The sequence below is a fragment of the Mustelus asterias genome, chromosome 20 (assembly GCF_964213995.1).
Source record: "Mustelus asterias chromosome 20, sMusAst1.hap1.1, whole genome shotgun sequence".
NCBI lineage: Eukaryota > Metazoa > Chordata > Chondrichthyes > Carcharhiniformes > Triakidae > Mustelus > Mustelus asterias.
In genome coordinates this window covers 71796997-71824627 of record NC_135820.1, presented here as the reverse complement: position 1 = coordinate 71824627, position 27631 = coordinate 71796997, and the positions used below count along the sequence as shown (strand labels likewise).

Here is a 27631-nt window from a genome sequence, read left to right as displayed (position 1 = left end):
AATATAGTGTCGCAGTCACAGATAGGGTGTAGAAAAAGTTCAGCTTAATATATGGCAAGTCAATTCAAAAGTCTGATGGCAGCAGGGAAGAAACTGTTCTCGAGTTGGCTGCAGACGCTTATATCTTTTTCCCGACTGTATAAGTTGGAAGAGTGTATGCGTCCAGGGTGCGTGGGGTCCCTGATTATGCTGGCTACTTTTCCGAGGCAGCAGGATGTGTAGACAGAGTCAATGGATGGGAGGCTAGTTTCCGTGATGGACTGGGCTACATTCACAACCATTTGTAGTTTCTTGTGGTCTTGAGCAGAGCAGGACCCATACTAAGCTGTGATACATTGGGAAAGGATGCTTCTATGGTGCATCTGTAAAAATTGGAGAGAGTCGTAGTGGAAATTTCTTTAGCCTCCTCAGAAAGTAGAGGCGTTGGTGGGCTATCCTAACTATACTGTCAGCTTGGAGGAACCAGGACAGGTTGTTGGTGATCTGGATACCATGACACTTGAAGCTCTCGACCATTTCCACTTCACCACCATTGATATAGAAAGGGGCATGTTCTCCACTATGCTTCCTGAAGTTGATGACTAACTCCTACTGACATTGAAGGAGAGATTATTGCCACCACACCATTTCACCAGATTATCTCTTTCCTGTATTCTGTCTCTTCATTGTTTGAGATCTGATCCAGTAAGATGGCGTCAAAGAACAAAGAACAGCACAGCACAGGAAACGGGCCCTTCGGCCCTCCAAGCCTGTGCCGCTCCTTGGTCCAACTAGACCAATCGTTTGTATCCCTCCATTCCCAGGCTGCTCATGTGACTATCCAGGTAAGTCTTAAACGATGTCAGCGTGCCTGCCTCCACCACCCTACTTGGCAGCGCATTTCAGGCCCCCACCACCCTCTGTGTAAAAAACGTCCCTCTGATGTCTGAGTTGTACTTCGCCCCTCTCAGCTTGAGCTCGTGACCCCTCGTGATCGTCACCTCCGACCTGGGAAAAAGCTTCCCACTGTTCACCCTATCTATACCCTTCATAATCTTGTATACCTCTATTAGATCTCCCCTCATTCTCCGTCTTTCCAAGGAGAACAACCCCAGTCTACCCAATCTCTCCTCATAGCTAAGACCATCTGCGTCATCAGCAAACTTAAAAATGGAGTTGGAGCAGAATTTGGCCACACAATCATAAGTGCATAAGGAGAATAGTAAGGGGCTGAGGACACAGCCTTGTAGGGCACCGGAATGTAGAAGTAGATGAGAAGTTTTTTCTTAATCTCAGAGGGTTGTGAATCTTTGGAGTTCTCTTCCCCAGAGTGGTGGGTCAAGGCAGAGGTAGATAGATTCTTGACTGACAAGGGATTCAAACATTATTAGGGATAGGAGGAGTGTGAAGTTGAGGCCACAATCAGTTCAGCCATGATAATATTGAATGGTGGAGCAGGTTCGAGGGACCCGATGGTCTACTCCCACTCCTAATTTGTATTTTTGTATGTGCTACATGGATGTGTCAGCATAGGTTACATACTGAAGGCTCTGGAGTAAGGCTGGAAGCCATGACATCCTGACTGAGGTTACAGTGCCATCTTGGTGGTCAAAGCCAACATCCATTATATAATAACACAGGAGACGGTAAAGGAGCGAATTTGTCAAGAACTGACAGCTGGAGCAGGACATTTTTGTCACTACCATTGGACTTTATGCAAAACTGCTTTACTGGGACATGATACGTGCCACAAAAACTCATGATTTGTTGTGGGATTATGTACCAAGTCAAATTGTTTGCTGGAGATATAGCTCCTGCCTTTGTAACTGCAATCGGTTTGCTTTTGTGTGCACACATTACTAATAAAACAATTCCAGTGCAGTTCAACATTGAACATGCATGTTGCTAAAAATTGCTCTCAATTCGGAACAGTTGGTTGCACTGACTAAACAGGTCAAATCCCATTTTCATTACATGGGATTGCAGGGACATTTTGTGATGGGTTTTTGGTGTCCCATTCCACAATACTGCTTCTTGTGAAAATATAACGCAGGCCCGTTTATAAGATTTCTAATTATCATCCAGGAATTCTACCACCATTTTGCCCCAGAAATTCATAAGTTCTAAGATATAGGAGCAGAATTAGGCCATTTGGCCCATCGAGTCTGCTTCGTCATTCGATCATGGCTGATATGCTCCTCCTCCCCATTTTCCTGCCTTCACCCCGTAACCTTTCAACGCATTAAAAATCCATCTAACTCCTCCTTAAATTTACTCACTGTCCCAGCATCCACCGCACTTTGGGGTAACGGATTCCACAGATTCCCAACCCTTTGGGAGAAGCAGTTTCTCCTCAACTCTGTTTTAAATTTGCTATCCCTTATCCTAAGACTATGACTTCTTGTGCTAGAATGCCCCATCAACAGAAGCATCCGCTCCAGGTGTCCAAAAGGCACTCAAAAACCTGCCCCGATTTTCTGGTAAATTGACTGAAACTCACAATAAAAACCACCAAGTAGCTGCTGAATGAATGGCACAAAATGACTAAACTTCCAAAAGACAGGAATTTTATAACTAATCATAGAATCCTACAGTGCAGAAGGAGGCCATTCGGCCCATCGAGTCTGCACCGACCTCAATCCCACCCAGGTCCTAGTCCCCCTGACACTAAGGGGCAATTTAGGTTGGCCAATGTACCTAACCCTCACGCCTTTGGACTGTGGGAGGAAACCGGAGCACCCGGAGGAAACCCACACAGACATGGGCAGAACGTGCAAACTCCACACAGACTGTCACCCGAGGCTGGATTAGAATCGGATCCCTGGCGCTGTGAGGCAGCAGTGCTAACCACTGTGCCACCATGTCGGGGAAAGAAAGGACAGGAGTCAAAACTCGAGCATTACTGCACCTTCCATGCATTTTATTTCCAGTTAATTTTATCCCCTGAAGCTAAGGCTGTTGTTCCACAGACACCAGTCATCCTTCTGTATCTCACCGATGTTAGTACTATTCACAGCAAATGCCAGGAGGGCATCCTATGGTGGAGGACCTAAATCTTATCTTCAACTACACTGCTGCACAATCTTCCAAAGGATTTGTTGCATGGAAATTGTCAGCAGGAATTCGAACAACCGTTTCTAACCAATTGGCAGCAGGAAATCTAACTAAATTTAACCAATTGTTTCCTGGAACCTTGCACACCTACAGCCCTCAGAGATGACGGTACCTCTGAGTCTTCAGACAAGTTCACACGTACATTTCTTTTGAAGCAACACCACATGACTGTTAAATGTTAAATCAGTGTTACTGCTGTAGATTAAAATGTATATTACTACATAAAATGATTGGCTGCGGATTGTACCATATTTAGGATAAAGTGAATGCACTAAGCTTGTTTGGAGATTTTAATATTTCACTTGTGATTATCCTACCATTTTTCACAATGGTCCCTTGTTGCACTGTGCTGGGTGACAATTGTTCTGGAACAACTTGAGGTGCTGAAAATAAAAAAAAAATATTCTTAGAGAATAAGGATACCATAGAATTCTACAGTGCAGGAGGGGGGGCATTTGGCCCATCGAGCCTGCACCGAACACAATCCCACCCAGGTCCTATCCCCATAACCTCATGTATTTACCCTAGCTAGTCCCCCTGACATTAGGGGCAATTTAGCAGGGCCAATCAACCTAACTCGCACATCTTTGGACTACATAGTAGTAACAATTAGACTCACAGAAGCTGTCAGACCTGCTGAGATTTTCCAGCATTTTCTGTTTTTGATGTTTCTGATGTTTCTCTCCGGTGTCTTGATGCTGCAGCAAGGGTAAAGCTATAGCAATTCAGCATTTGCTGCACTAATTCTCAATGAGAGCAGATATTCTGTGGGAGCCTGTCCTCAGCACTCGAGCCAAAGTAATCACTTGCGATGTAACAAAATGGAGGAATAGGGACATTCACTCTCTTGCCCTTCACCACCTCTGGGACATGAACATCCTTAAATTCAAAGGAAACTGATGACAAAGCTGCCTAAAATTCAGGACTAAACTATTCACCTTAGGCTATAAAATAACTGGAATGTGGAGATGGAGAGTTTTAGAATTGTTGGAGGAAACAATATTTCGGGGGGGGGGCTTCAATTCTATTTAAAAGTCATAAATCCAACAAGAGTTTAGTTTCAGTTAAAGCACCTTTAACTAAAATATTTACTACTACTGTGCAAGAAACATCTGCATAGGACACTTCTATGACTTACTTGTGGCCAGTGGTCCCGTGTCTGAATGTTCCAAAGCTTCTTTTTTCTCTGTGATTTGCTCACCTATCAAGAGAGAAGTGTGTAAAAACAGTACATAGGGTACCAATCCTTTTGAGCTAATGGCAACAATAGTAGAATGAGTAAAACAAGGGGGAATCAAATCATTTAAAATTTTAAAATAAAGACCCATAACGTGAAATTTCGCAATGCACAAAAACACTCGGTAACGTTTACACCGGCTGCTTTCAGTGTTTGATCAGGGGGCACACTCTTCACTTAATTCCGATTGAGGGTGATGCACAGTGTTGGTCATCAAACACTACTGCAGGTTTGGACTCCTGCTAAACCAATGGGAGCCCAAACTTACTATTTCCCCAAGCAATTCCCAATCTCTGTAATAGCAACAGGGAAGAAGGAATCAAATTCAGGAAATGTCCTAAAAGGAAAGCAGAAAAGGAAAAGAAAAAATAAGAGGCAAGTTACCTCTGTCCATTCTTGAGGGTCATTAACATTGAGATCAGGATAAACACTGATAGAAACATAGAAACCCAACAGTGCAGAAGGAGGCCATCCGGCCCATCGAGTCTGCACCGACCACAACCCCACCCAGGCCCTACCCCTACATATTTACCCGCTAACTAGAAGCTTATTTAACTCACACCAGTTATGTGGAAAGACTAGAGAAGTTAAGATTGCTTCTTTTAAGAACAGGGGAGATGGAGGTTAAAGGATGATTTCATAGAATCCCTACAGTGCGGAAGAAAGCTATTCAGCCCATTAAGTCTGCACTGACCACAATCCCATCCAGGCCCTATTCCCGTAACCCCACATAATTACCCTGCTAATCCCCTGACACTCGGGTGAATTTAGCATGGCCAATCAACCTAAACCCACACATCTCTGGACTGTGGGAGGAAACCGGAGCACCCGGAGGAAACCCAGGCAGACACATTCCTGGCTTGGGTCACTGCCTGTGTGGAGTCTGCACGTTCTCCCCGTGTCTTCATGGGTTTCCTCCGGGTGCTCCGGTTTCCTCCCACAGTCCAAAGATGAGCAGATTAGGTGGATTGGTAAATGTGTGGGGTTATGGGGATAGGGCAGGGGGAGAACATTCAAACTCCACACAGTGACCTGGGGCCAGAATTGAACCTGGGTCCCTGGCGCTGTGAGGCAGCAGTGCTAACCACTGTGCCACTATGATTTGAACACTTAATGTAAGTGTACAAATCAATAAGGGGTTTTTAATAAGTGTAGGTAGGCAGTAATGGTTTCCACTGGCAAGAAGGTAAACCAGGAAACACAGATCCAAGAGAACAGAGGCAACATGGAGAATTTGCTTCCAATCCCCCACCCCACAGTAAGTTACGATCTGGAATTCACAGTCTGAAAGGGTGAAGAAACAGATTCAATAGGAACTTTCAAAATGGAACTGGAGATATAGCTGAAAAGGAAAAATTTGCAGAGCTACGAAGGAGGAACAGGGGAGTGAGACCGATTGAATCACTGAGGGCATGGTGTCAAATGTCCTTCTGTGCTGTAGAATTCTTTGAGAAGCGTGGGACGAGACTGCATCCCTAAACTTTCAGCCAGGAAATTTTGTAACTTTGAGAGCCAGAAGATATTAGATACAAAATCCAATAAGAACAACTATTTTTCTGTAATCAATTTATAAATGTACAGATCGTTAGTAAAAATGTAGATTACTTAAAAGAAGCACTTAGCATTCCACATAATGAATTAAGAGTTTGAAAACAGAGTTTTTGCACTTCATATAGCATTACCCTAACATTAGCAACTTCATTAGCTTATTAGTTGCAGACACTACCAGTAAAATGCTCTGTTATAATTTTGCAAAATTCCCTAGATTTTGGAAAGATCCCATCATATTGGAAAATAGTGAATGTGACTCCTCTATTTAGGAAAAGATGGAGGCAGAAGTGAGAAATCTACAACCTGTTAGCCTAACATCCGTCAGAGAGAAAACACTAGAATTTATTATTAAGGAAGTTATAACAGGCACTCAGAAAATATTAATGCAATCAGTTAGAGTCAATATGGTTTTGAGAAAGGGAAATCATGTTTGACAGATTTAATAGAGCTCTTTGAGGAAGTAACAAGTAGCAATTAAGGAACAATAAAAGTAAGGAAACTTTGCTACACCTGTACAGGATATTGGTGAGACCACATCTAAAGTTTTTGTCTCCTTACTCAAGTATATAATCGCATTAAAAGCAATTCAGAGATGGTCCACTGGACTGATATCTGGGGCAAAGAGTTATCTTATGAGGAAAGGTTAGACCTGTATCTACTAGAGCTTAGAAGAATGAGAGGTGAGATCTTATTGAAATATCCAAGATCGTGAGGGGACTTGACAGGGTTTTTATCCATAGAATCCTAGAGGGCAGGAGGTCGTCATTTGGCCCATCAAGTCTGCACTGACTCTGAAAAAGCATCTTATCCAGGCCCACCCCCTGCCCTATCCCCATAATTCCACACATTTACCAATCCACCTAATCTGCACATCTTTGGACTGTGGGAGGAAACCGGAGCACTTGGAGGAAACCCACGCAGACACGGGGAGAACGTGCAGACTCCACACAGGCAGTGACCCGAGCCAGGAATTGAACCCAGGTCCCTGGCGCTGTGAGGCAACAGTGCTTGCCACCATACCACCCTGGTAGATGATGAGAGGATGCTTCTCCTTGCATGAGACTAGAACTATTGGACACAATTTAAAAGGGGGTCTCTCATTTAAGACGGAGATGATGATGTGGAGTTGTCAGTGTTGGACTGGGGTAGGTGCAGTGAGTAGTCTCACAACACCAGGTTAAAGTTCAACAGGTTTATTTGGAATCACGAGCTTTCGGAGCACTCACCTGATGAAGGAGCAGCACTCTGAAAGCTCATGCTACCAAATAAATCTGTTGGACTTTAACCTGGTGTTGTGAGACTACTTACCAAGACAGAGATGAGAAGACATTTTTTTCTCTGAGGGTCGTTAACCTGAGGAATTCTTTTCCCCAGAGAACAGTGGAGGAAAGAGTAAGGGCTGAGTGGCCTACTCCTGTTGTTAATTCACGTTAGTTTATGTGCACCAATATTTAAGTTTTGCATCAGTTCATTTCAAGCAATGTATATAAGACTACCTTCCTACACCATTATGCAACACTGTACAAGACTTCCCCAGTCATTTCAATTCCAGAGGTGGCTTTCTCTATTAAAGAGGCAACATTGACTCTGTCTCTAAAGCAACGTTTGAAGAGTGACTATTCTCCTCATTCCACCATTCCCCCCCTCCCCCCACCTCCCTAGGGAGAGGGTAGAAGACAAAGGGATAGGGGATGGCAGCATACATATGCCTCAATTAGATCATCTGATATTCAAAATTACAAAAGGCAAATGGAATTTTGTCCTTCATTGCTAGAGGGATGGAGTTTAAAAACAGAGAGATTATGTTGCAGCTATATAAGGTGCTGGTGAAGCCACACCTAGAATACTGTGTACAGTTTTGGTCTCCTTACTTGAGAAAGGATATACTGGCACTGGAGGGGGTGCAGAGGAGATTCACTAGGTTGATTCTGGAGTTGAGAGGGTTGGCTTATGAGGAGAGACTGAGTAGACTGGGGCTATACTCATTGGAATTCAGAAGAATGAGGGGGGATCTTATGAAGGAAATAGATACGATAGAAGCAGGGAAGTTGTTTCCACTGGCGGGTGAAACTAGAACTAGGGGGCATAGCCTCAAAATAAGGGGAAGCAGATTTAGGACTGAGTTGAGGAGGAATTTCTTCACACAAAGGGTTGTGAATCTGTGGAATTCCCTGCCCAGTGAAGCAGTTGAGGCTACCTCATTGAATGTTTTTAAGGCAAAGATAGATAAATTTTTGAACAGTAAAGGAATTAAGGGTTATGGTGAGCAGGTGGGTAAGTGGAGCTGAGTCCATGAAAAGATCAGCCATGATCCTATTGAATGGCGGAGCAGGCTCGAGGGACTAGATGGCCTACTCCTGCTCCTAGTTCTTATGTTCTTATGACCAGCAGCTAACGTTCCAGCTGCTGCCACCGATCCTATTTGCTGTGTACATTAGACACTTTGTCATGTCTTTGGTGAACTCTGTTTTCAAACTTCCATTTCCCCATCTCCTCTCCTACTCCCATCAAACAATGTCGTGTGAAAATGGAACAAAACTTTCCTAAATCATCAGCCAACAATCTGTGGAGTTCACAAAACCTGAATGAGACAATCTATAAATAAGTATTGTCTTGCCCCATCTGGAAAGGGAAGTCTGTACTCTCAAAATACTGGATTTCATCAGCATAAACAGAATAGCTGATCATTTTGATAAGTGTGGCATGTGAAGTGGTTGTGATATGTTACTTATATTGCCACATTTTCCTTTTAATTATACATAATTCAGTCGTGCACTGACTCGTCCACCTTTACAGTAACGTCTTGATTCTAATCCAACTCCCAAGAGAAGTTATAGCTATGCAGGAAGACATTTCTTCCTTTATCTTTTGATGCATCACTTTGCTCAGCTTTGTACCACAATTTAGCTATTTCGGGAAGTCCGAACACATGTTCTAGCAGAGGCTAGATTTCAAACCAGAGTCTCCTAGGACCGTGCAAGGAAACAACAATCAATTTACAGTAGCACACAGAAATGGGCGGTAACACAATGGTTAGCACTGCTGCCTCACAGCGCCAGGAACCTGGGTTTGATTCCCAGCTTGGGTCACTGTCTGTGTGGAGTTTGCACATTCTCCCCGTGTCTGCGTGGGTTTCCTCGGGTGCTCCGGTTTCCTCCCACATTCTGAATGATGTGCTGGTTAGGTGCATTGACCCGAACAGGCGCCGGACCGTGGCGACTAGGGGAATTTCACAGTAACTTCATTGCAGTGTTAATGTAAGCCTTACTTGTGACTAAATAAACTTTACTTTAAATGTAGTTTGGGGTGGAGATACTAGGTTGCAAACCTGTGCTTTCATTTCAACCAGTTTTTTCCCCCCATAAAAACATCAAAATAATCTTCAGATAAATCAGGGTCCGTCTCGAAAGATCTTACTTCTTACACCAAATAGAGCGATTTGTTTGTGGGTGATCAAGAACCCTTTTTTATGGAAATACCTTTAGAAACACAGCTCCATTGTTAAAGATAAACTGTCTACAGCGTTATGCTAAACAATATATTGCCACAAATCTTTTATCATCTTCAACAGTGGAATCAGCATTTTTCATTGCATGTTTAGAACATGCACATTTACTCAAGTTGTGGCAGGGTGTGTTAAATAGTCAAAACTTGTCCTGAGTGTCAGATACAAAAGTTAACAATCATTTCATAATAGTGTGAAATGGGACTGTATTCCTATTGAACTGTTCAATATGGGACACCCCCATTTCACACAACTGCAATGCACACAGACAAAGAAACCAATCTTCAAATCCCAGCCTCTCCAGAAACACGTACTCAACCTTTCTCCAAAAATTGAGTGTTATCCACATGGTGGATGTTTGCAGAGGACACAAAGTCTGCAAAGGGATATAGATAGTCTAAGTGAGTGGGCAAGGGTCTGGCGGATAGAATCCAACGTTGGTAAATGTGAGGTCATCCATTTTGGTAGGAATAACAGCAAAGTGGACTATTATTTAAATGGTAAAAAATTGCAGCATGCTGCTGTGCAGAGGGACCTGGGTGTCCTTGTGCATGAATCACAAAATGTTGGTTTGCAGGTGTAGCGGGTAATTAAGAAGGCAAATGGAATTTTGTCCTTCATTGCTAGAGGGATGGAGTTTAAAAACAGCGAGGTTATGTTGCAGCTGTATAGGGTGCTGGCGAGGCCACACCTGGAGTACTGTGCACAGATTTGGTCTCCTTACTTGAGAAAGGATATACTGGTACTGAACGGGGTGCAGAGGAGATTCACTAGGTTGATTCCGGAGTTGAGAGGGTTGGCTTATGAGGAGAGACTAAGTAGACTGGGACTATACTCATTGGAATTCAGAAGAATGAGGGAAGATCTTATAGAAACATAAGATTATGAAGAGAATAGATAAAATAGACGCAGGGATGCTGTTTCCACTAGCAGATGAAACTAGAACTAGGGGGCATAGCCTCAAAATAAGGGGGAGCAGATACAGGACTGAGTTGAGGAAGAACTTCTTCACACAAAGGCTTGTGAATCTGTGGAATTCCCTGTCCAGCAAAGCAGTTGAGGCTACCTCATTGAATGTTTTTAAGGCAAGGATAGATAGATTTTTGATCAGTAAAGGAATTAAAGGTTATGGTGAGCTGAGTTCACAAAAAGATTAGCCATGATCTTATTGAATGGTGGAGCAGGCCTGAGGGGCCAGATGGCCCTCTCCTGCTCCTTGTTCTTATGTACCTATGGTCACAGCAATAAACATGAAGTGCTGGATCTAAACGGTAGAGGGAAAAAGCACTCCAGTCAGGTGGCAAAGCCACCAATATCACAGCACTGTGGGACCAGGTCAAAGCAAAGTGTGAAAAGGTATAATCAAGCAGAAAGCTGCAGAGGGAAACTAAGATTCTCAAGGGAATATCAGATCAGAGAAAGAATCAAAAGAAAATCAAATAAAAGACAAGAAAAAACAGAAGATGAAACTGAAGCAACAGAAAGGGTGGGGAAAAAGAAAAAATTCTCTCAAATATATAACAAATAAACTCAATCAGGAATTCAGGAGGAACTGCGTTACTCAAAGAGAACAAACAAAGAGTGGTTAGAATGTGGAAATTGCTGCCACAAAGCAGTTGAGATAAATAGCACAGATGCATTAACGGGAAGCTAAATAAACACGAGAGAGAAAGGAACGGAAGGTTATCCCGATGGGGACAGATGCAGTAAAATGGGAAGTAGCTTGTGTGGAGCATAATTCCCGGTACAGACTTTTCCAAGGTGTAAATTCTGTGCAGTTTTAAGTATTATCTTATCATGCACTGCTACGGTTCAAGAAGGCAACTCATCACCACTATCTCGAGGGCAATTAAGGATGGGCAATAAATGCTGTCCTACCCAGTGACACCCATGAATGAACGTTTAAAAAATCATTAGGTCTTAAATCAGATTGATGCTTCAAGGGTGACTTATAAGGATGTTTGCTTTAGGATTGGAGAATCTTTTTATTCTATCCGACTAATCCATGTTCTAATCCATAAAACATCAACCTAAAGAAAAACCCCATTATGTAATCTCTTCATTAGCCAACTGTTTCCAAGCTCCCTCACTCTCCCCCATTTTCACAGAACCAACATTTACAACATAGAATTCAACAATTCAGCCCTTTTTGTCAGTACCAACTTGTGTTAAAGCAATTCAAAACTCATCCTACATCCCACTATTTTACCATAGCCCTGTATCTCTCTCAGACTCAAATACGTATCTAGTCTTCCCCTAAAAGATCGTAATCATTCTTGGTATACTCCCCATGACAAAGCATTCAATGCTCCTAGAATCCGCTGGATGAAGAAAATTCCATATCGTCTCACTTCACTGCCAATTATGCATTGATGACATCTCATTACTTTCTCCCTGGCCATGGCAACAAGTTTATTTCCCATCTTACCATAACCCTTCATAATTATTAAGTCTCAGTCTTCACCATCTCTGCTCCAATGGAATAGGCCTTAGTATCTATATTTTCTCATCAGAGTCAAAGTTTTCAGATTCCCAATAACAGCCTGATGAAATTACTCTTCATAGGCTTTATCACTTGAATGCCCTTTCTTTCAAGGAGTGTTTTAAATTTTATTGATGCCTTATTGAGAGTAAATGATTACACCTTTACGCCTTCATCAATATGTCCATGTTCTCCGTGAGTAACGATGGGTATATTGCAAACCAGCAGAGAAGAGCAAAATGACTCAGCTGTCATAAAAGAATGATACAGCACAGCAGGCCATTCAATCCATCATGTCTGTGCTAACAAGTAACCATAGCTACTGAAATTCTACATACTGTGGGTAAAAGGTTGGAATTATTTGACAGTTGTGACGATGGACTGTAGGTTAAGTAGTTGAGCTGGGATGGTCCAAATGACTGTCTTGTCAATCTGGATTTTTGCATTGGAAACAGAATCAGAGCTTACGACAGGAAGGATATGAGCATCGATGTTAAACTATTGAATCATCCACCATTACCCATAAAACAAGAGCGAGCACACTTCAGAAGTAATTCTTTGGTTATAAATTATGCTCTGGGAGTCCTAAGGATGAGAAAGGCCCCACATTAGAGATTTCAGCACGGAATTCAAGCTGACATTTTAGTGCAGTACTGAGGGAGTGCTGAACGGTTGGAAGTTCCGTTTCTTGGCTGGAAAATTAAACCAAGGCACCCTCAGTAAAGATCCCATGGCACTATACGAAGAGCAGGAGAACCTAGCCAATAACACTAACACACTAACTTCACTTAAAGAGGCTATTCTGCGGTTTGAGGGACCTCAATGTGTGCAGATTGTGAACCACATTCCCCTACGTTACTACACTTAAAGTTAACTGTGGAACAAAAGTTAAAATAAAGTTTATTTATTAGTCACAAGTTGGCTTACATTCACACTGCAATAAAGTTAACGTGAAAATCCCCTAGTCGCCACATTCCGGTGCCTGTTCGGGTACACCGAGGGAGAATTTAGCTAATTCACCTAACCTGCACATCTTTTGGACTGCGGGAGGAAACCAGAGCACCCGGAGGAAACCCACGCAGACACGGGAAGAACATGCAAATTCCACATAGACAGTGACCCAAGCCAGGAATCGAACCCGGGTCTCTGGCACTGTGAGGCAGCAGTGCTAACCATTGTGCCACCGTGCCACGCATTTTTGGACATCCCAAGATTGTGAAAGGTGTCATTCTAATGCATTCTTTTTAAAGTAATCATTTTTTAAAAATTACATTTGCTAATTCAATTGTAAAATATAGCACATTAATTGTGCATTTTCATGGTGAAGATTTTTGTGTAAAAAGTAGCTGAAAGGAATTTCATGCCACTATCCAGAGAGCAAGAGATTTTCCCAGGGTCATGGCTAACATTCCTCCCTCAACCAACACCATTTAAACAGGTAAACTGGTCATTATTTCGCCCCGCTCTGTGGGACTTTGGTGTTGTCAAACTCGCTGCTATGTTATCTTACACAATAACAGTGACATTTCAAAAGTAATTCATTATCAATCAGCGCTGTGGTATGTGAGGATGTGAAAGATGTCATATAAATGCAAGTACATTACGTTAAAAGTTTTTAAATGATTAAGAAAATTAACCATTGGACAAAGAGTGAGCAACTGATATTCATTAAGCCAAAAACTGTGGATGCTGGAGATTGGGAAATAAAAATAGGAAGTTCCAAAGAACGGTCATATTGGACTCAAAACGTTAACTCTATTTCTCTCTCCACAGATGCTGCCGGACCTGCTGAGTTCAGGCACATTGAACTATTCAAGGAAGATTGGTATTTTTTTGAAGAAATTAGTAAGCACTGACTAAAAGATGGCTGGTACTACAAAGTGATCACTTTCCGAAAAAGCCCTACGTCAATTATAATGACAGATCTTCCCTGGGAGGATATGGAATTTCGTACCTGAAAGGTGCCAGGATCTACTTCCAAAAGGACATTTCAAAGAAATGTATGGAAAATGCGAGAGGCTGGACAATCTCCTGGGTTAGTGAGGACAATGGAGACTGTTTCATACATCTCATCAGACATCCAAAAACACCCTTCGCCTATTGATTTAACTTTTAGAATATGTAAAAGGATCTGAGATAAAAGCAAAACATGACTATCCCCCCCACTTTGGAATACACAGAGAAAATGGGTTAAAAACTGGCTCACAACCTCTGAAATGCTGAAAAACAAAGCAGCAAAAATGACAACAGGCCATCTCTCTCTCTTGCTGGAGGCAGGTGGTCTGGCAGACATGAACAGAAAGAAACAAGACAGCCTCTTCAATTAACCTTGCAGAGAGATCCAGGCTATTTCTCGCTCTGAGACAAGCCAACAGGTCTTCAACAGAATCTGCCAAAGTCAGTTCTACTGAAATCACCCAATTTACCAACCACAATGTGCTACCAACACAGACACAGACAAGCCAAGGGCTGATTTGTATATATCTTTTAACCTTTTATTTGGAGTCAACTTCTCATTTCTGACCTGTGTATATGTGTGGTCCTGTCTTTATTTTCCTCAGGTGTTAGTGACTAATAAACTTACTCTTTCCTTGACTCAAGAAAGCCTGGTTAAATTGGCTCCATATAAAAAATAAATACATTTGGATTGGGAACAGATATCACTGGGAAAGGATTTTAAACAAATCTTTGTTGTGACCAGCCGAGGAGGTTGGAAAACCGGGGACCAGCTTATTCCTCCTCACCCAGTCGTAACACAGCACTTTCTGTTTTTACTCTCATAGAGATTAGCGGTTTTTAGGCTGGATTTGACCATTCCATTGTTAGCAAGAGTTTTCCATTGGGTCAATTTGATTGCAAACTAACTTCCATTATATGCACAACCATATCATCAAATCAATCTTACAATGTACCCCTCCCTCCTCCTTTTCTGTGTATGAAATACCTTGGTTGAACAGCTCTCAAGGTGGAAGTACCAATAAAACTCAACACTTGGGGGGAAAAAGGGAAGGCAAGAAATCTTAACAAATTCTACTTGTTTTAAATGGGAACGTTATTACAGGCAAAGGATGTTGAGCCATTTGAGCCTCTTACCATGCTTTCACTATATTTTAAGATGACCTCTATTATACCATGCATGAATTATATGGAGCAATGGTCTAATTAAAATTTTACCCACAAATAAAATTTACATGTATTTCTGCTTGCTATTCTATTTCTTTGCAAACAAACTCTCTCAAAAAGAGGAAATAAAGAGAAGAATTAGGTCTGCATTTATAAAGCACCCTTCACGATCACAGGTCATCCCAAAGTGCTTTACAGCCAATTAAGCACATCAAGTGTAGTTACTGTTGTAAAATAGGAATCAACTTGCACACAGCAAGCTGCCACAAATAGCAGTGTGAATAGATGAATTGTTTCTGTGATGTTGAATGAGGGTAAATATTGGCAGGGACACTGGCGCTAGTTCCCTTGCTCTTCCTTAAGAGTGTCACAAGATCTTTTAAGTTCACTCGCGGGGGCAGATAGGACTTCAGCTTAACATCTCATCTGAAAGATGGCACTTCCAACAGTGTAGCACTCCCTCACTAATGCACTGAAGTGTCACTCTTGATTCTGGTGCTAAAGTCCTAGATTGGGAATTGAACCCACAATCTTCCGAATCAGAGGTGAGGATGCTACCGACTGAGCCACAGTTGACATCATAACTAGAAATGCCCTGAATAAAAATTACCTTAAACTAAAACTTTCACTCGAGTTTAGGGAGCACATTCCAAAAATATTCCAACTTTCCCTCTATTCGAATCAATAGGATGTACCATGGCCAATTTTGTAAAGGTGAAAGCAGCACTCTAGTTTATGCTTCAAGAAGGGGCTGGCATACCTAAATTTCAATGATCCCCACACATCTTGGATATCAAATCACTAATGGCTAAATTAAACTGTAACACTAGTTTTGGAAGATTTAGATGTGTGCAACCATGCACAGTATTTGGTTAAATTCGACCAAAAGACTAATGTAAAGTTTTGGGGTTTTGATATTTATCCTCAAAAATATTCACTGAAAACGTTGCCTCCAAAATGAAATGATTAGTTCCAAGCAGAGCAGAGTGACACATTATGGTACCCAGGGATGATTGGATCAGAATTATTTTAGAAGCAACTCAAAAAATGTAGACGAGGTGGCTAAACTAAAGTCTGCTTAAAAAAAAATAAGGCTGCGTGTTGGTGCTTAGTTTACACAGAATCCTGCAAACACATGCATAGTACCAATTAGATACCTGTATTTGGTAGGTGATCGTTATTTGTTCCCACTTTCTCTCCTGACGAACAACTTCCCTCAGATTGTGAGATTGCAAGACTGCTATCACCAACAGGTACTACAGATTCAGGCTCAGGGTTCTGGGGAATGATGGCTGACGTGAAACTGTTTTGAGCAGTGCTATTCAATGTACTCGCAGGTGAGGAAACAGAGACAGTAGAAGCAGAGCTGCTAGTTGTACCAAGTGTGACGTTAACAGAAGTGCCTATGTCTGGTTGACTAGCTGGAGGAGGAATAATGGTCTGATTAGTTTCTGTAGGAGGAACTCCTCCCTCAGGACTACCAGGAAGTGCTGCTTTTTGCACCTGATCATCAACACCTGGGGAAGCCAATTCAGATGCTGCTGGGTCATCTTTTTTATCTGGGGAGGCCTTCTGACATGCCTTGGTCATAAGGAACTGACCAATCTTATCTACCTTCCCTCTTCCTTTGTTGGACGATATTGGACTTCGCCTACTACTAGAAGAGCTACCTGGGCTAGCAGATGTAGGCGACGTTGCAACTGCTGTGGCATGGGATGAAGCTGAAGAGCTGTGGTCAGTCATGCCATTATTCTGAAGAGGGTCAATGAGGCTGAAGTCCACAGCTGGTCTATGAGGAGATGCTGAGGAGATGTTTGGAGTTGCTGGAGAGCTGGATGGTGGTTGAACTGGTGATGACCTCTGGACCACTGTCCTATTTGTTGGCGAAGAAGTAGAATTAATAGAGTTATTGACTGATGGGGTGGGCGAAGCTGCTGGGCATGATGAACTTTGAGCAGTTTGTGGGATCTGGATTACAGTAACTGACTGAGGCGCCAACGTAGAAGTGGAGGGCACAGTTACTTTAGGCACAGCGGTTGACTGTGGTAGCAAAGGTTCTTTAACAACCTGGAATACAGACGTATTTATAAACACAGGTGTGGAGATAAACGCTGGCTGCGAACCAGACTGTACCACTGGTTGTACCTCAGACACCATCACTTTATTATTTAAGGCTGGAGTTGTGACCACAGATGAAACGGGAGGTTGGGATTGAGTCTGTGCAGCTGCCGTAACATTGGTTGTAGATTTAATGGGACTAGAACTTACAAACACTGTAATCTGATTTGAGACAGAAATGGATGCAGACACTACTGGTGTAGGCGCCAATGTTGTGCTACTTTGAGTCACGTTAGTATTTAGTTCACCAGCATCTGGCCGCAGTGTGGCTGTGCCACTTTCACAAGCAGTTTGTGATGGGATTGACGTGCTAGGGTTTTCCTTAACAGTAGAAGCATCTGATGTTATTACTTTTGTTTTATCTCCAGAAGGTACAGGTTTTTCCATCTGATTGGAACTAGTGGTCTTAACGGTAGCACCAGGACTACAAGAAGTGTCCAGAAGCTGATTAAGTGAAATTGGAACTTCTCTTAAAGGTGGTAAGGTCATACTTTTCTCATCGCAACCCCAGCCAGGTTTACTGGGTTCCAGTGGTTTATTCCCCTTATTTATTTGCACTTCAGGGCCATTTTTCTTCTCCAACTTGTTTATGCTCTGAGGACTGCATTCAAAGGTCATCTGTTCTTTATTGACGGAGACTTGTTTCAACACACCATCATTCCCAGACAATGTTGGTCCTTCCTTGTTTTCTTCAGGATTGTTGCCCAATATCCTGACAGAAATGGTTGGATTTTGTGCACCTGAAACTGTATTGGTAGGATCATTTAAAACTCCAGGAGCTGGATTTGATAACATTTGTGCAGAGTTGGCTAGAATATTCTTCTGTACATCTAGGGTTGGTAAAAGTGCTGGGTTCTGCTGAGGGATCAAGGATGATTTCAAGATTTTTCCACCCTGTCTACCTGCATTTTGGCCAGTTTTCCTGCTGGAGCCAGTGCTTGACCTCCTACTGATACTAGGACTTGCCCGTTTTCCAGTTGCCTGTTTTCCCGAACTAACTATAACGGAATCCAGTTTATTCACTTGTGATGCAGCGGGAGCAGATGGGTTGTTGGCGAGTGGAGGCATGCTTGTTGGCGCCTGACCAATTGCTTTCAGAGTAGTTGGATTTAGACCTTGTTGATCAAATCCTCTGTTGAGAGGTGGCTGCCTCGGAGGCAAGAGGATATTGATTTGAGGAGGAAAAAGACCCGCAATTGAAGCATTCAATCTTTCAGGAGACAGGCTTATCTCAGAAGGCTCTGTACTGGGCGGTCGATTGGTGGGCGTATGAGGAAAGTAGGGCCTGGGGCTCGCTCGATTTGGCGTTTTTGGTCTTGAGGTCGGAGTGTTTGTGGTAGCATTGGGAAAATGAAGATTGTGAGCGCCTTGCACTGGAATAGTTCCTTGCTGCTGTGAACTTGCACCTTGTGGCGTTGAGATTTGAGAATGCCCTGGCTTAGCCCCACTAATGAGTACTTGGTTTGGTGGTGGAACAGGCTGTTGCCCCGCGTTAACTTGGCTTCCAACAGAAAGTGGAAGTTCGGATCCGATTCCATCAGTATGATGTGTAGCTGGATTTACTTCTTCAGGTACTGACGATGGCATGTTTTGCAGACTTTCCTGAAAAGACATTTTCCTTAGAGTGCTGGCAGCTTGATGGCCAACTAGTAAAGGTATTCTTGATTTATCTGGCGATGGTGGCACTCCACTCTGCCCAGGCAAGTTTACCATGACTGGCATATTACCAGCTGGGGCCATTGGCATCCTTGAGGCTTCAGGAGTTAAGGCTGTCTTTGATGGGTGTGTGCTTGGCGTCATTGGAATTTTAATGGACTTTGATGAGTCCTGTTGCTGCTGCTTCATCATCAACATCATCATCATTTGCTGCTGCTGGGGTTGTAGTTGCTGTTGCTGAGCATGTTGCATGGGTTGAATAGTTGTTTGTTTCAGAGGTCTTTGATCAACTGCCTGCATGTGAAACCCTGTATGGAACATACAATATGGATCAGAAACATCCGATAAATGATCAACCTGTTAAAATGTTAAAATTTACAAACGAGAGTTTCTTAATTGTGTCAGAAAATGTTGATATCCTTTGAATCATTGTTGTCTGATTATTTCTGTGAAGTAAGGTTCGTTAAACATAACTTTAAGCCATAATTTCTGTGGGGACAGGTGGTACTGGGGGGTTCAGGGGAAGAGAAAGGGGAATTACTTTGCATCAAATGAAAACGGCACCTATCCCACTTAATTCTAAAATCTGTGGACAATGCTTGGGCTGAAAACATTATATTGAAAATGAAGCATAGAATCCCTACAGTGCAGAAGGAGGCCATTCAGCCCATCGAGACTGCACTGACAACAATCCCGCCCAGGCCCGATCCCTGTAACCCCACATATTTATCCTGTTAATCCCCCTGACACTCAGAGGCAAGTTAGCATGGCCAATCAATCTAACCCGCACAACTTTGGAGTGTGGGAGGAAACCCATGCAGATACGGGGAGAATGTGCAGACTCCGCACGGACAGTGACCCAGGATTGGAATTGAACACGGGTCCTTGGTGCTGAGAGGCAGCAGTGCTAACCACTGTGCCACGGTGCCGTCCAGCAGAAGACTAAATTCAGTTGTTACTGAACAATTTGAGGGCATCACTTGAACAGTGATTATTAAAAGTAACTAAGCTTGGACAATTCAGGTACAAACCACAAATGCTGTATAAACAAAAGCAATCTGAAGGATGCCTCGCAAAATAGTGACATGTTTTCCTCAGGTACTTTTTGTGTAGCTTGTGTATTTTCCACTTTATTTCAGATATGCCAAAATTATTTTCTTTTCAACATTGATTGCACATTTACTGTTCCCCTTTTTTACAGAACTTTAGCCACCCTTACAAAAAGTATTTACCTGCAGGTCGATTTGCAAATTCAGACAATTTGTTGGCTGCTGGGTCAAGTCCTACCCCCTGCTCTCCTGTCATTTGCTGCTGTTCCGCATCGTCCAGACCAGGCTGCATCTGACGGGCGTCTGAAATCCTAAAACAAGTCACATGGTTTTTCTATACCATACACATAATTACATTATTTCATCAATCACTGCAGTAATCTGTAAGCCGGAGAGAGGTGAACAGTGCCATACAAGTCTGAGGGAAAAGTAACGTGAAACAGACATGTCAAGGTCTGCAAAATTTCTCGAGGAACTCCAATCACATATTCAGCAACTTACCAAAACAACTTGCCACAGGTCATAATCTCAAGTCAGCCAACCTCAGTCAGTGTGAGTGGGGAAGAGTTGGAGAGAGAGCAAAAAGCATAGTACAAGTAAATCCCACCAGCCAGAGACATTGGCCCTGGGGTGAAACAATGGCAGAGTGGTTAGCACTGCTGCCTCACAGCGCCAGGAACCCGGGTTCGATTCCCGGTGGAGTCTGCACATTCGCCCTGTGTCTGCATGGGTTTCCTCCGGGTGTTCCGGTTTCTTCCCACAGTCCGAAAGCCGTGCTGGTTAGGGTGCATTGGCCGTGCTAAATTCTTCCTCAGTGTACCCGAACTGGCGCCGGAATGTGGTGACTAGGGGATTTTCACAGTAACTTCATTGTAATGTTACTTGTGACACTAATAAATAACTAAAAAAAACTAAAACATTGCTCGAGGTTTAAAAGAGAACAGTAAACCTGAGGTGGAGGGAAACAGGAATAGAAAATAAATCACCATCTCCAAATAAATGGATTGCCGGAATTACAGAAATAAATTAGCGATCTGAAACTTAAGGAAGGGCACAGATTTTTGAGTTTGGAACACTGGAAATACTTTTCATTTGTTTTGTTCAAAACTCTACCCAATTATGTTTTTACTCTGCTGAAAAGCATACTAGTTTTTTCCATCATATTGCTGATGAATCAAAGTTTAGCCTGGATTGAAAGTGAAGACATGAATTACCAGGACAGTGTTTATTTCTTTTCAAATGAGTAAAAATGTGTGCCACATCAAGTCACAGTAAGCACAATCCAGAAAACAAAGTAAATCACATGAGAGGGCTGCTGATAATTCGTGCTGTGGCGTGTTTCAAACTTAAAGAAAACTAGCAGAGGCTGACAGTCCGCAAGCAGGTGAAAACAAACATTTATGCGGCCAAAAGTACATTTTTTTTCAGGGGAGGGGTGCTCATATGGACGGCACGGTGGCTAGCACTGCTGACTCACAGTCCACCCTCACAGGTTCAATTCCCGCTTGGGTCGCTGTCTGTGCAAAGTCTGCACGTTCTCCTCGTGTCTGCGTGGGTTTCCTCCAGGTGCTCTGGTTTCCTCCCACTGTCTGAAAGACGTGCTGGTTAGGGTGCATTGGCCGTGCTAAATTCTCCCTCAGTGTAGCCAAACAGGCGCCGGAGTGTGGCGACTAGGGGATTTTCCCTAGCTCGGTGTGGTATTTGCATACTGGTTACAAATGTGACTGATTTGCCTTAGTTGAGTGCTCAGTAACGCAAAGCCCCAAATAATTATTTAGCTTAGCTAGCTTTACTGAAATGAGCAACATCATTTATAAATCAAAGAATACAAAAGAATAGAAACATTTACGGATAAGTATTTAAGCGGGCGGCATGGTGGCACAGGGACCCGGGTTCAATTCCTGGCTTGAAAGTAACTTCATTGTAGTGTTAATGTAAGCCTACTTGTGACACTAACAAATAAATAAACTTTAAAACTATGAGTGTCACCCTGCTTAGAAAGGTTTCATACTTTGTGTGACGTATTTTGAAGTCTAACAGCAGAATAATTCAGAGTGCAACAAATAAGGAATCTGAGCATGCAATTGTGGCCAAAACTACAAGGTGGTGGAGGACCTGTCACATGGTTCCAATGCATGATTTCCAGGAATCTACAGAAACGGGCGACTGGTCTCCTCACTGCTGCTGTTGGTGACTCTGAAATAATAGCCCACCCCCACATGGTTTTCCAGTTGTCATGCTTTGAAACCAAGCACGTGGCGTGAGCTCTGTTGGTCTTGTCCTCCCACTTCTTCCAATTATTCAGAGAGCACCACTTAATTAACAGTTGTATGGTTGACTGCACAGGACCAATGGGAAATAGGACAGCGAGCTACCCAAGCTAAGGGTTGGAGATGGAAGGAGAGTAAAATACACAAGCTTGGGTCATAAGGGAGACACACACACACACACACACAAATTGAACGTGGAAGAGCACGAGACTGAAACTAGATGGAGACAGCAAAGAAAAAAGCTCACGTCAGCTTTCAATATGCGCTGTTGTGTACGTGTGATTTGATATGATGGAGTTTGGCACTTCATTCAGGAAAGAGCTTTGACAGAGGGTCATCTGGACTCGAAACGTCAGCTCTTTTCTCTCCTTACAGATGCTGCCAGACCTGCTGAGATTTTCCAGCATTTTCTCTTTTGGGTTTCAGATTCCAGCATCTGCAGTAATTTGCTTTTATCCCACAGCCTAGCCTTCCTGCAACAGGATTTTTTAAAAACTCGATCATGGGACATGGGCATCGCTGCCCGGACCAGCACTTGCTGCCCAGCCCTCATTGCCCTTGAACTGAGCTAGGCCATTTCAGAGGGCATTCAAGAGTCAATCACATTGCTCTGGGTCTGGAGTCACAGGTAGGGCAGATTTCCTTCCCTAAAAGGACGTTAGTGAACCAGATGGGTTTTCCTGACAATCGACAATGGTTTCAAGGTAATCATTAGACTTTTAATTCCTGATTTTTTTTTTGACTGAATTCAAATTTCACCATCTGTCGTGGTGGGACTTGAACCTGGATCCCCAGAACATTACCCTGCCTCTCTGGATTACTAATCCATGACAATACCACTGCACCACTGCCTTCCCATCAACGGAGGAGTATGGGAATCGGTGAATTCAATTAGGTTCCGGTTTTATTATTTTCATGACTCGCCTTGTGTTGCACAATGTTATGGACTTTATTAATATAAATAACTTCTAATTAATGTTTTGGTTGAATCAGTGGAATTTACTTTGATTTTTTTTGCAGTCAATACTGTAGAAATGCTACAGGAGCAGTGTTAATTTAAAGTAAAGTCTATTTACTTTATTTACAGGTAAGGCTTATATTAACACTGCAATGAAGTTACTGTGAAATTCCCCCAGTCGCCACACTCCGGCGCCTGTTTGGGTCAATGCACCCTAACCAGCACATCTTTCAGAAACCGGAGCACCCGGAGGAAACCCACGCAGACATGGTGAGAACGTGCAAACTCCACACAGACAGCGACCCAAGCCAGGAATTGAACCCCGGGTCCCTGTGCCAACGTGCCGCCCACTTAAATACTCATCCGTAAATTTTTCTATTCTTTTGTATTCTTCGATTTATAAATGATGTTGCTCATTTCAGTAAAGCTAGCTAAGCTAAATAATTATCTGGGGCTTTGCGTTACTGAGCACTCAACTAAGGCAAATCAGTCACATTTGTAACCAGTACGCAAATACCATATAAGTAACTGTCACCTGATAAAGCATCAGATTAAGCATTGAGAGATTGAATCCACGTAACTGAATATCATATGATGAAATCTCCAGGAGTACATCAACCCAGATTTGGCAAACTGTAGAAATACCGTATTTTAGAAAATATATATATAACTTTCCAAAGAGAGGCAGGGAGTTTATTTGGTGGCCAATCCTTCAACTAAAATTACTGATTTCCTGTTATTCATCTCTCTATTCTGAGAACTTGCGGCAACCTGTCTGGAAAATTCACCTACACTGCAGATACTGCATAAAGTATTTCACTGCGTGCAAAAGTATTTTTGGGAGTTTCTGAAGATACGATTAGTCTCTATCTAAATTAGTGATTTTCTTGATTCATTATGTTAAAATCCTATATTCACTTAAATTTTAAGTTTATTTATTAGTGTCACAAGTAGGCTTACATTAACACTACAATTAAGTTACTGTAAAAATCCCCTAGTCGCTACAATCCAGCACCTGTTCGGTTACACTGAGGGAGAATTTAGCATGCCCTATGCACCTAGCGAGCATGTCTTTCGGACTGTGGGAGGAAACCGGAGCACCCGGAGGAAACCCATGCAGACACGGGGAGAACGTGCAGACTCCACGCAGACAGTGACCCAAGCCGGGAATCGAACCCGGGTCCCTGGCGCTGTGAGGCAGCAGTGCTAACCACTGTGCTACTGAGTTGCCCTAAAACTTGGGCATTTTAGTAAAGGAACATGTACATGCAACTATCAGTTTAGGAACAAACAGCAAATATGAAATTGAAAAGATGCAAAAAATTGAAGAATGGCCTCAAAATGATAACTGAACAGAGATTGCACACTTACACACTCTTAATGCAAATTCACTAACAAATGTAAAGAAATGAATCACTTGTGCGAAACACGTGTTTTGCAGAATTATATTGTAAGCAGCAGCCCAATCTGAGGAATAATTTTAATGCTAAGACTTCCACCAAGATACTTGCCACTTTGAGAAAAGCTCGAAGCTCTTAAACAAATTCCAACAAAGTTTGCACAAGCTGTAAATTCTTATGTTAACAAAGTTGCCATATTCCAAGGCTGCTTCACAGAAAAATGAGCCACAACTGTTCGGCCAAGTGTGGGAGATACATAACATGTCCAAACATTAAAAGCTGACCGGCTGAATGCAGGAAATCTGGATGAAGGTGGTGGCGCTGCTTCTCTTTTATTCTCCCTGCCAAAATGGTCAATTTCACATTTGCCCACATTATAATTCATTTGCCAGATTTTTGCCCACTCACTTAATCTACATCCTTTTGTAGCCTCCCTATGTAAACTTCACAATTTACTATCTATCTTTGTGCCGTCAGCAAATTTAGCAACCATGCCTTCAGTCCCTTCATCCAAGTCATTTATATAAGTCCTGTCAAGCAATTCATTTATATATATATATATTTTAAAACGTTGAAGCCCCAGCACCGATCCCTGTGGCACACCACTCGTCACATCCTGCAATCCAGAAAAAGACCCCCATTTATGCCAACTCTCTTTCCTGTTAGCTAGCCATCTTCAGTCCATGAAGATGTTACCCCCCACTCCATGAGGTTTTATTTTCTGCAAACCCTTTGATGTGGCTCCTTATCAAATGCCTTCCGGAAAACTAAGTTCCCCTTTATCCACAGCACATCTGACTCCTTTAAAGAACACCAATAAATTGGTGAAACAAGATTTCCCTTTCACAAAACCATGCTGACTCTGCCTGATAACCTTGAATTTTTCCAAAGTGCCCTGCGATAATGATGGCTTCTAACATTATCCTTCTGACAGATGTGAGGCTAACTGGCCTGTCGTTTCTTGCTTTCTTTCTCTCTCCCTTTTTAAAACATTTGCCGTCTTCCAATATAGCGGAACCTGGCTCATTTTTAGGGAATTTTGGAAAATTAAAACCAATGCATCAATTATCTAATGTGCCACTTCTTTCAAGATCTTAAGGTGAAATCCATCCAGACCTGGGGATGTCAGCCTGCAGAACCAATTGTTTGCTCAATACTATTTCCCGAGTGACTGTAATTTTCTTGAGTTCCTCCTTCCTTCCCATTTCCTGATTCACAGCTATTTCTGAAATGTTACACGCGTTCTCTACAGTGAAGGCCAATACAAAATACCTGTCTAATTAATCTGCTATTGCCCTACTTTCCATGATCCCAGATGCCCTTTCTTTTGGAGCAATGCTCATTTTGTTAAACTCATTTCTTATTTAGATATCTATTGAAACTCGTATTATCCATCTTTATATTACTAGCTTCCTCTCATACTCTAGTTTTTCCCTCCTTATCAATATCTTTGACATTCTTTGATGTTCTTTACAATCTTCTGAACATCTTTGCACAATTATTGTCAATCCGTTAACACAGTCAGATCAACAGGACGTCAACAAGCTAATTGCAAGTTGCTCAACAACCACCTTGGGAAGTGAAAGACTCAAAGAAACCCAAAAAGAGCCCCAGAAATTGCTCAGTGGTAGAACCCTCAACCAAGTCATAAATTTGTGGATTCCAGTCCTATTCCAGAGATTTGAGCAAATATTCTTGGCTGACGCTTCAATTCAATCTGAAGAGGATAAATGAACTGTTGGACATTGTCATCTTTCAGATGAGCGTTTATCCTCTCAAGTGAATGTAAAAGATCCCACGTTACTTTGCAAAGGGAGGTCTCCTGGCCAACATTCATCCCTCAAGACAAACCAGCAAATCAGATCTCGTTGTTTCTGGAATCTTATTGTGCATAAATTAGCTGCCATATTTCCCTACAGGGGGATCAGTGCTAGGACCTTTGCTGTTTGTAATATATATACAAATGATTTGGAGGAAAATGTAACTGGATTGATTAGTAAGTTTGCGGACGACACAAAGGTTGGTGGATTTGCGGACAGCGATGAGGACCATCAGAGGATACAGCAGGATATAGATCAGTTGGAGACTTGGGCGGAGAGATGGCAGATGGAGTTTAATCCGGACAAATGTGAGGTCATGCATTTTGGAAGATCTAATACAGATAGGAAATATACAGTAAATATACAGTAAATGGCTTATGAGTATTGATAGGCAGAGGGATCAGGGTGTACAGGTACACAGGTCACTGAATGCAGGTGGAGAAGGTAGTCAAGAAGGCATACGGCATGCTTGCCTTCATCGGCCGGGGTATTGAGTTTAAAAATTGGCAAGTCATGTTGCAGCTTTATAGGGGGGAATTTTACCAGTTTGAGCCTAAGTGCCGAATCTGGGGGCAGCCATCTCTCCCGCTCTCTTGCCCCTGCAGAGAAGAGTAATATGTGGCTGGTAGTGTACCAGTGATGGTGACAGGAGGCATCGACTGCAGACTGGCAGCCGACACCCCCCCCCCGACCAGAGAATGAGACGTCACCTCCCCTCCCCTCCCACCCCCCATCCCTCCCCAGGGGATGAGACGTCACACCCCCTCCCCTCCCACCCCCACAGGGCACGAGACGTCACACCCCCTCTCCTCCTCCCACCCCGACCAGAGGATGACCTGGGTCAGGGAGCCATTGCAGTCTCTGACCCCGCTCTTCGGAGGTTGCAGCGGCGACTTCAGACTTTTATTCGGCAGGTCGGTAACAGCGCGGACGCGGATCGGGCCAGAAGACGGTAAAGTGGGATTTGGCGGTAGAGTTGGGCGCGCGGTTCATTAAGTCGATTTAAATGTACGCAAATGCATTTAAATCGTCGCGCCGCCTGATTCGGGCGTGGGCCGGACCCGTGCCCGAATCGGGTGTCGGTAAAGGCACGATCTGCTCGGATTCAGGTGCAGATCGCGTTAAAGGCCCGACGCCCAACTTTACCATGATTTCAAACCAGGCCCATAGAATCTTAGTTAGGACGCACTTGGAATATAGTGTTCAATTCTGGTTGCCACACTACCAGAAGGAGGTGGAGGCTTTGGAGAGGGTACAGAAAAGATTTACCAGGATGCTGCCTGGTATGGAGAGCATTAGCTATGAGGAAAGGTTGGAGAAACTTGGTTTGTTCTCATTGGAGCGACGGAGGTCGAGGGGAGACCTGATA

The 27631-nt window shown here is 42.9% G+C and overlaps 2 protein-coding genes across 11 annotated transcripts in view; both read right to left on the bottom strand.

The window, feature by feature from the left end:
- The window catches only part of ncoa6 (nuclear receptor coactivator 6), a 68838-nt gene that overhangs the window by 10528 nt on the left and 30679 nt on the right, over positions 1–27631 (bottom strand). For 7 of the 10 annotated variants that reach the window (XR_013500308.1, XM_078236791.1, XM_078236795.1 and 4 more), the window contains 4 exons: positions 19998–20125; positions 16149–19073; positions 4232–4294; positions 3411–3476 (listed from right to left, as the gene is read on the bottom strand). Coding sequence is in view for 8 of the 10 variants with exons in the window: in XM_078236791.1 (XP_078092917.1) it covers positions 3411–3476; positions 4232–4294; positions 16149–19073; positions 19998–20125 (3182 nt within the window). In the remaining 2 variants the exon portion in view is untranslated. The remainder of the gene's footprint in view (positions 1–3410; positions 3477–4231; positions 4295–16148; positions 19074–19997; positions 20126–27631) is intronic. The other 3 variants (XR_013500309.1, XM_078236796.1, XM_078236797.1) reach the window with 1 other exon arrangement.
- The window catches only part of ggt7 (gamma-glutamyltransferase 7), a 111975-nt gene continuing 104869 nt past the window's right edge, over positions 20526–27631 (bottom strand). Inside the window, exon 16 of the transcript XR_013500310.1 lies at positions 20526–20536. The gene's annotated coding sequence lies outside the window, so the exon portion shown is untranslated. The remainder of the gene's footprint in view (positions 20537–27631) is intronic.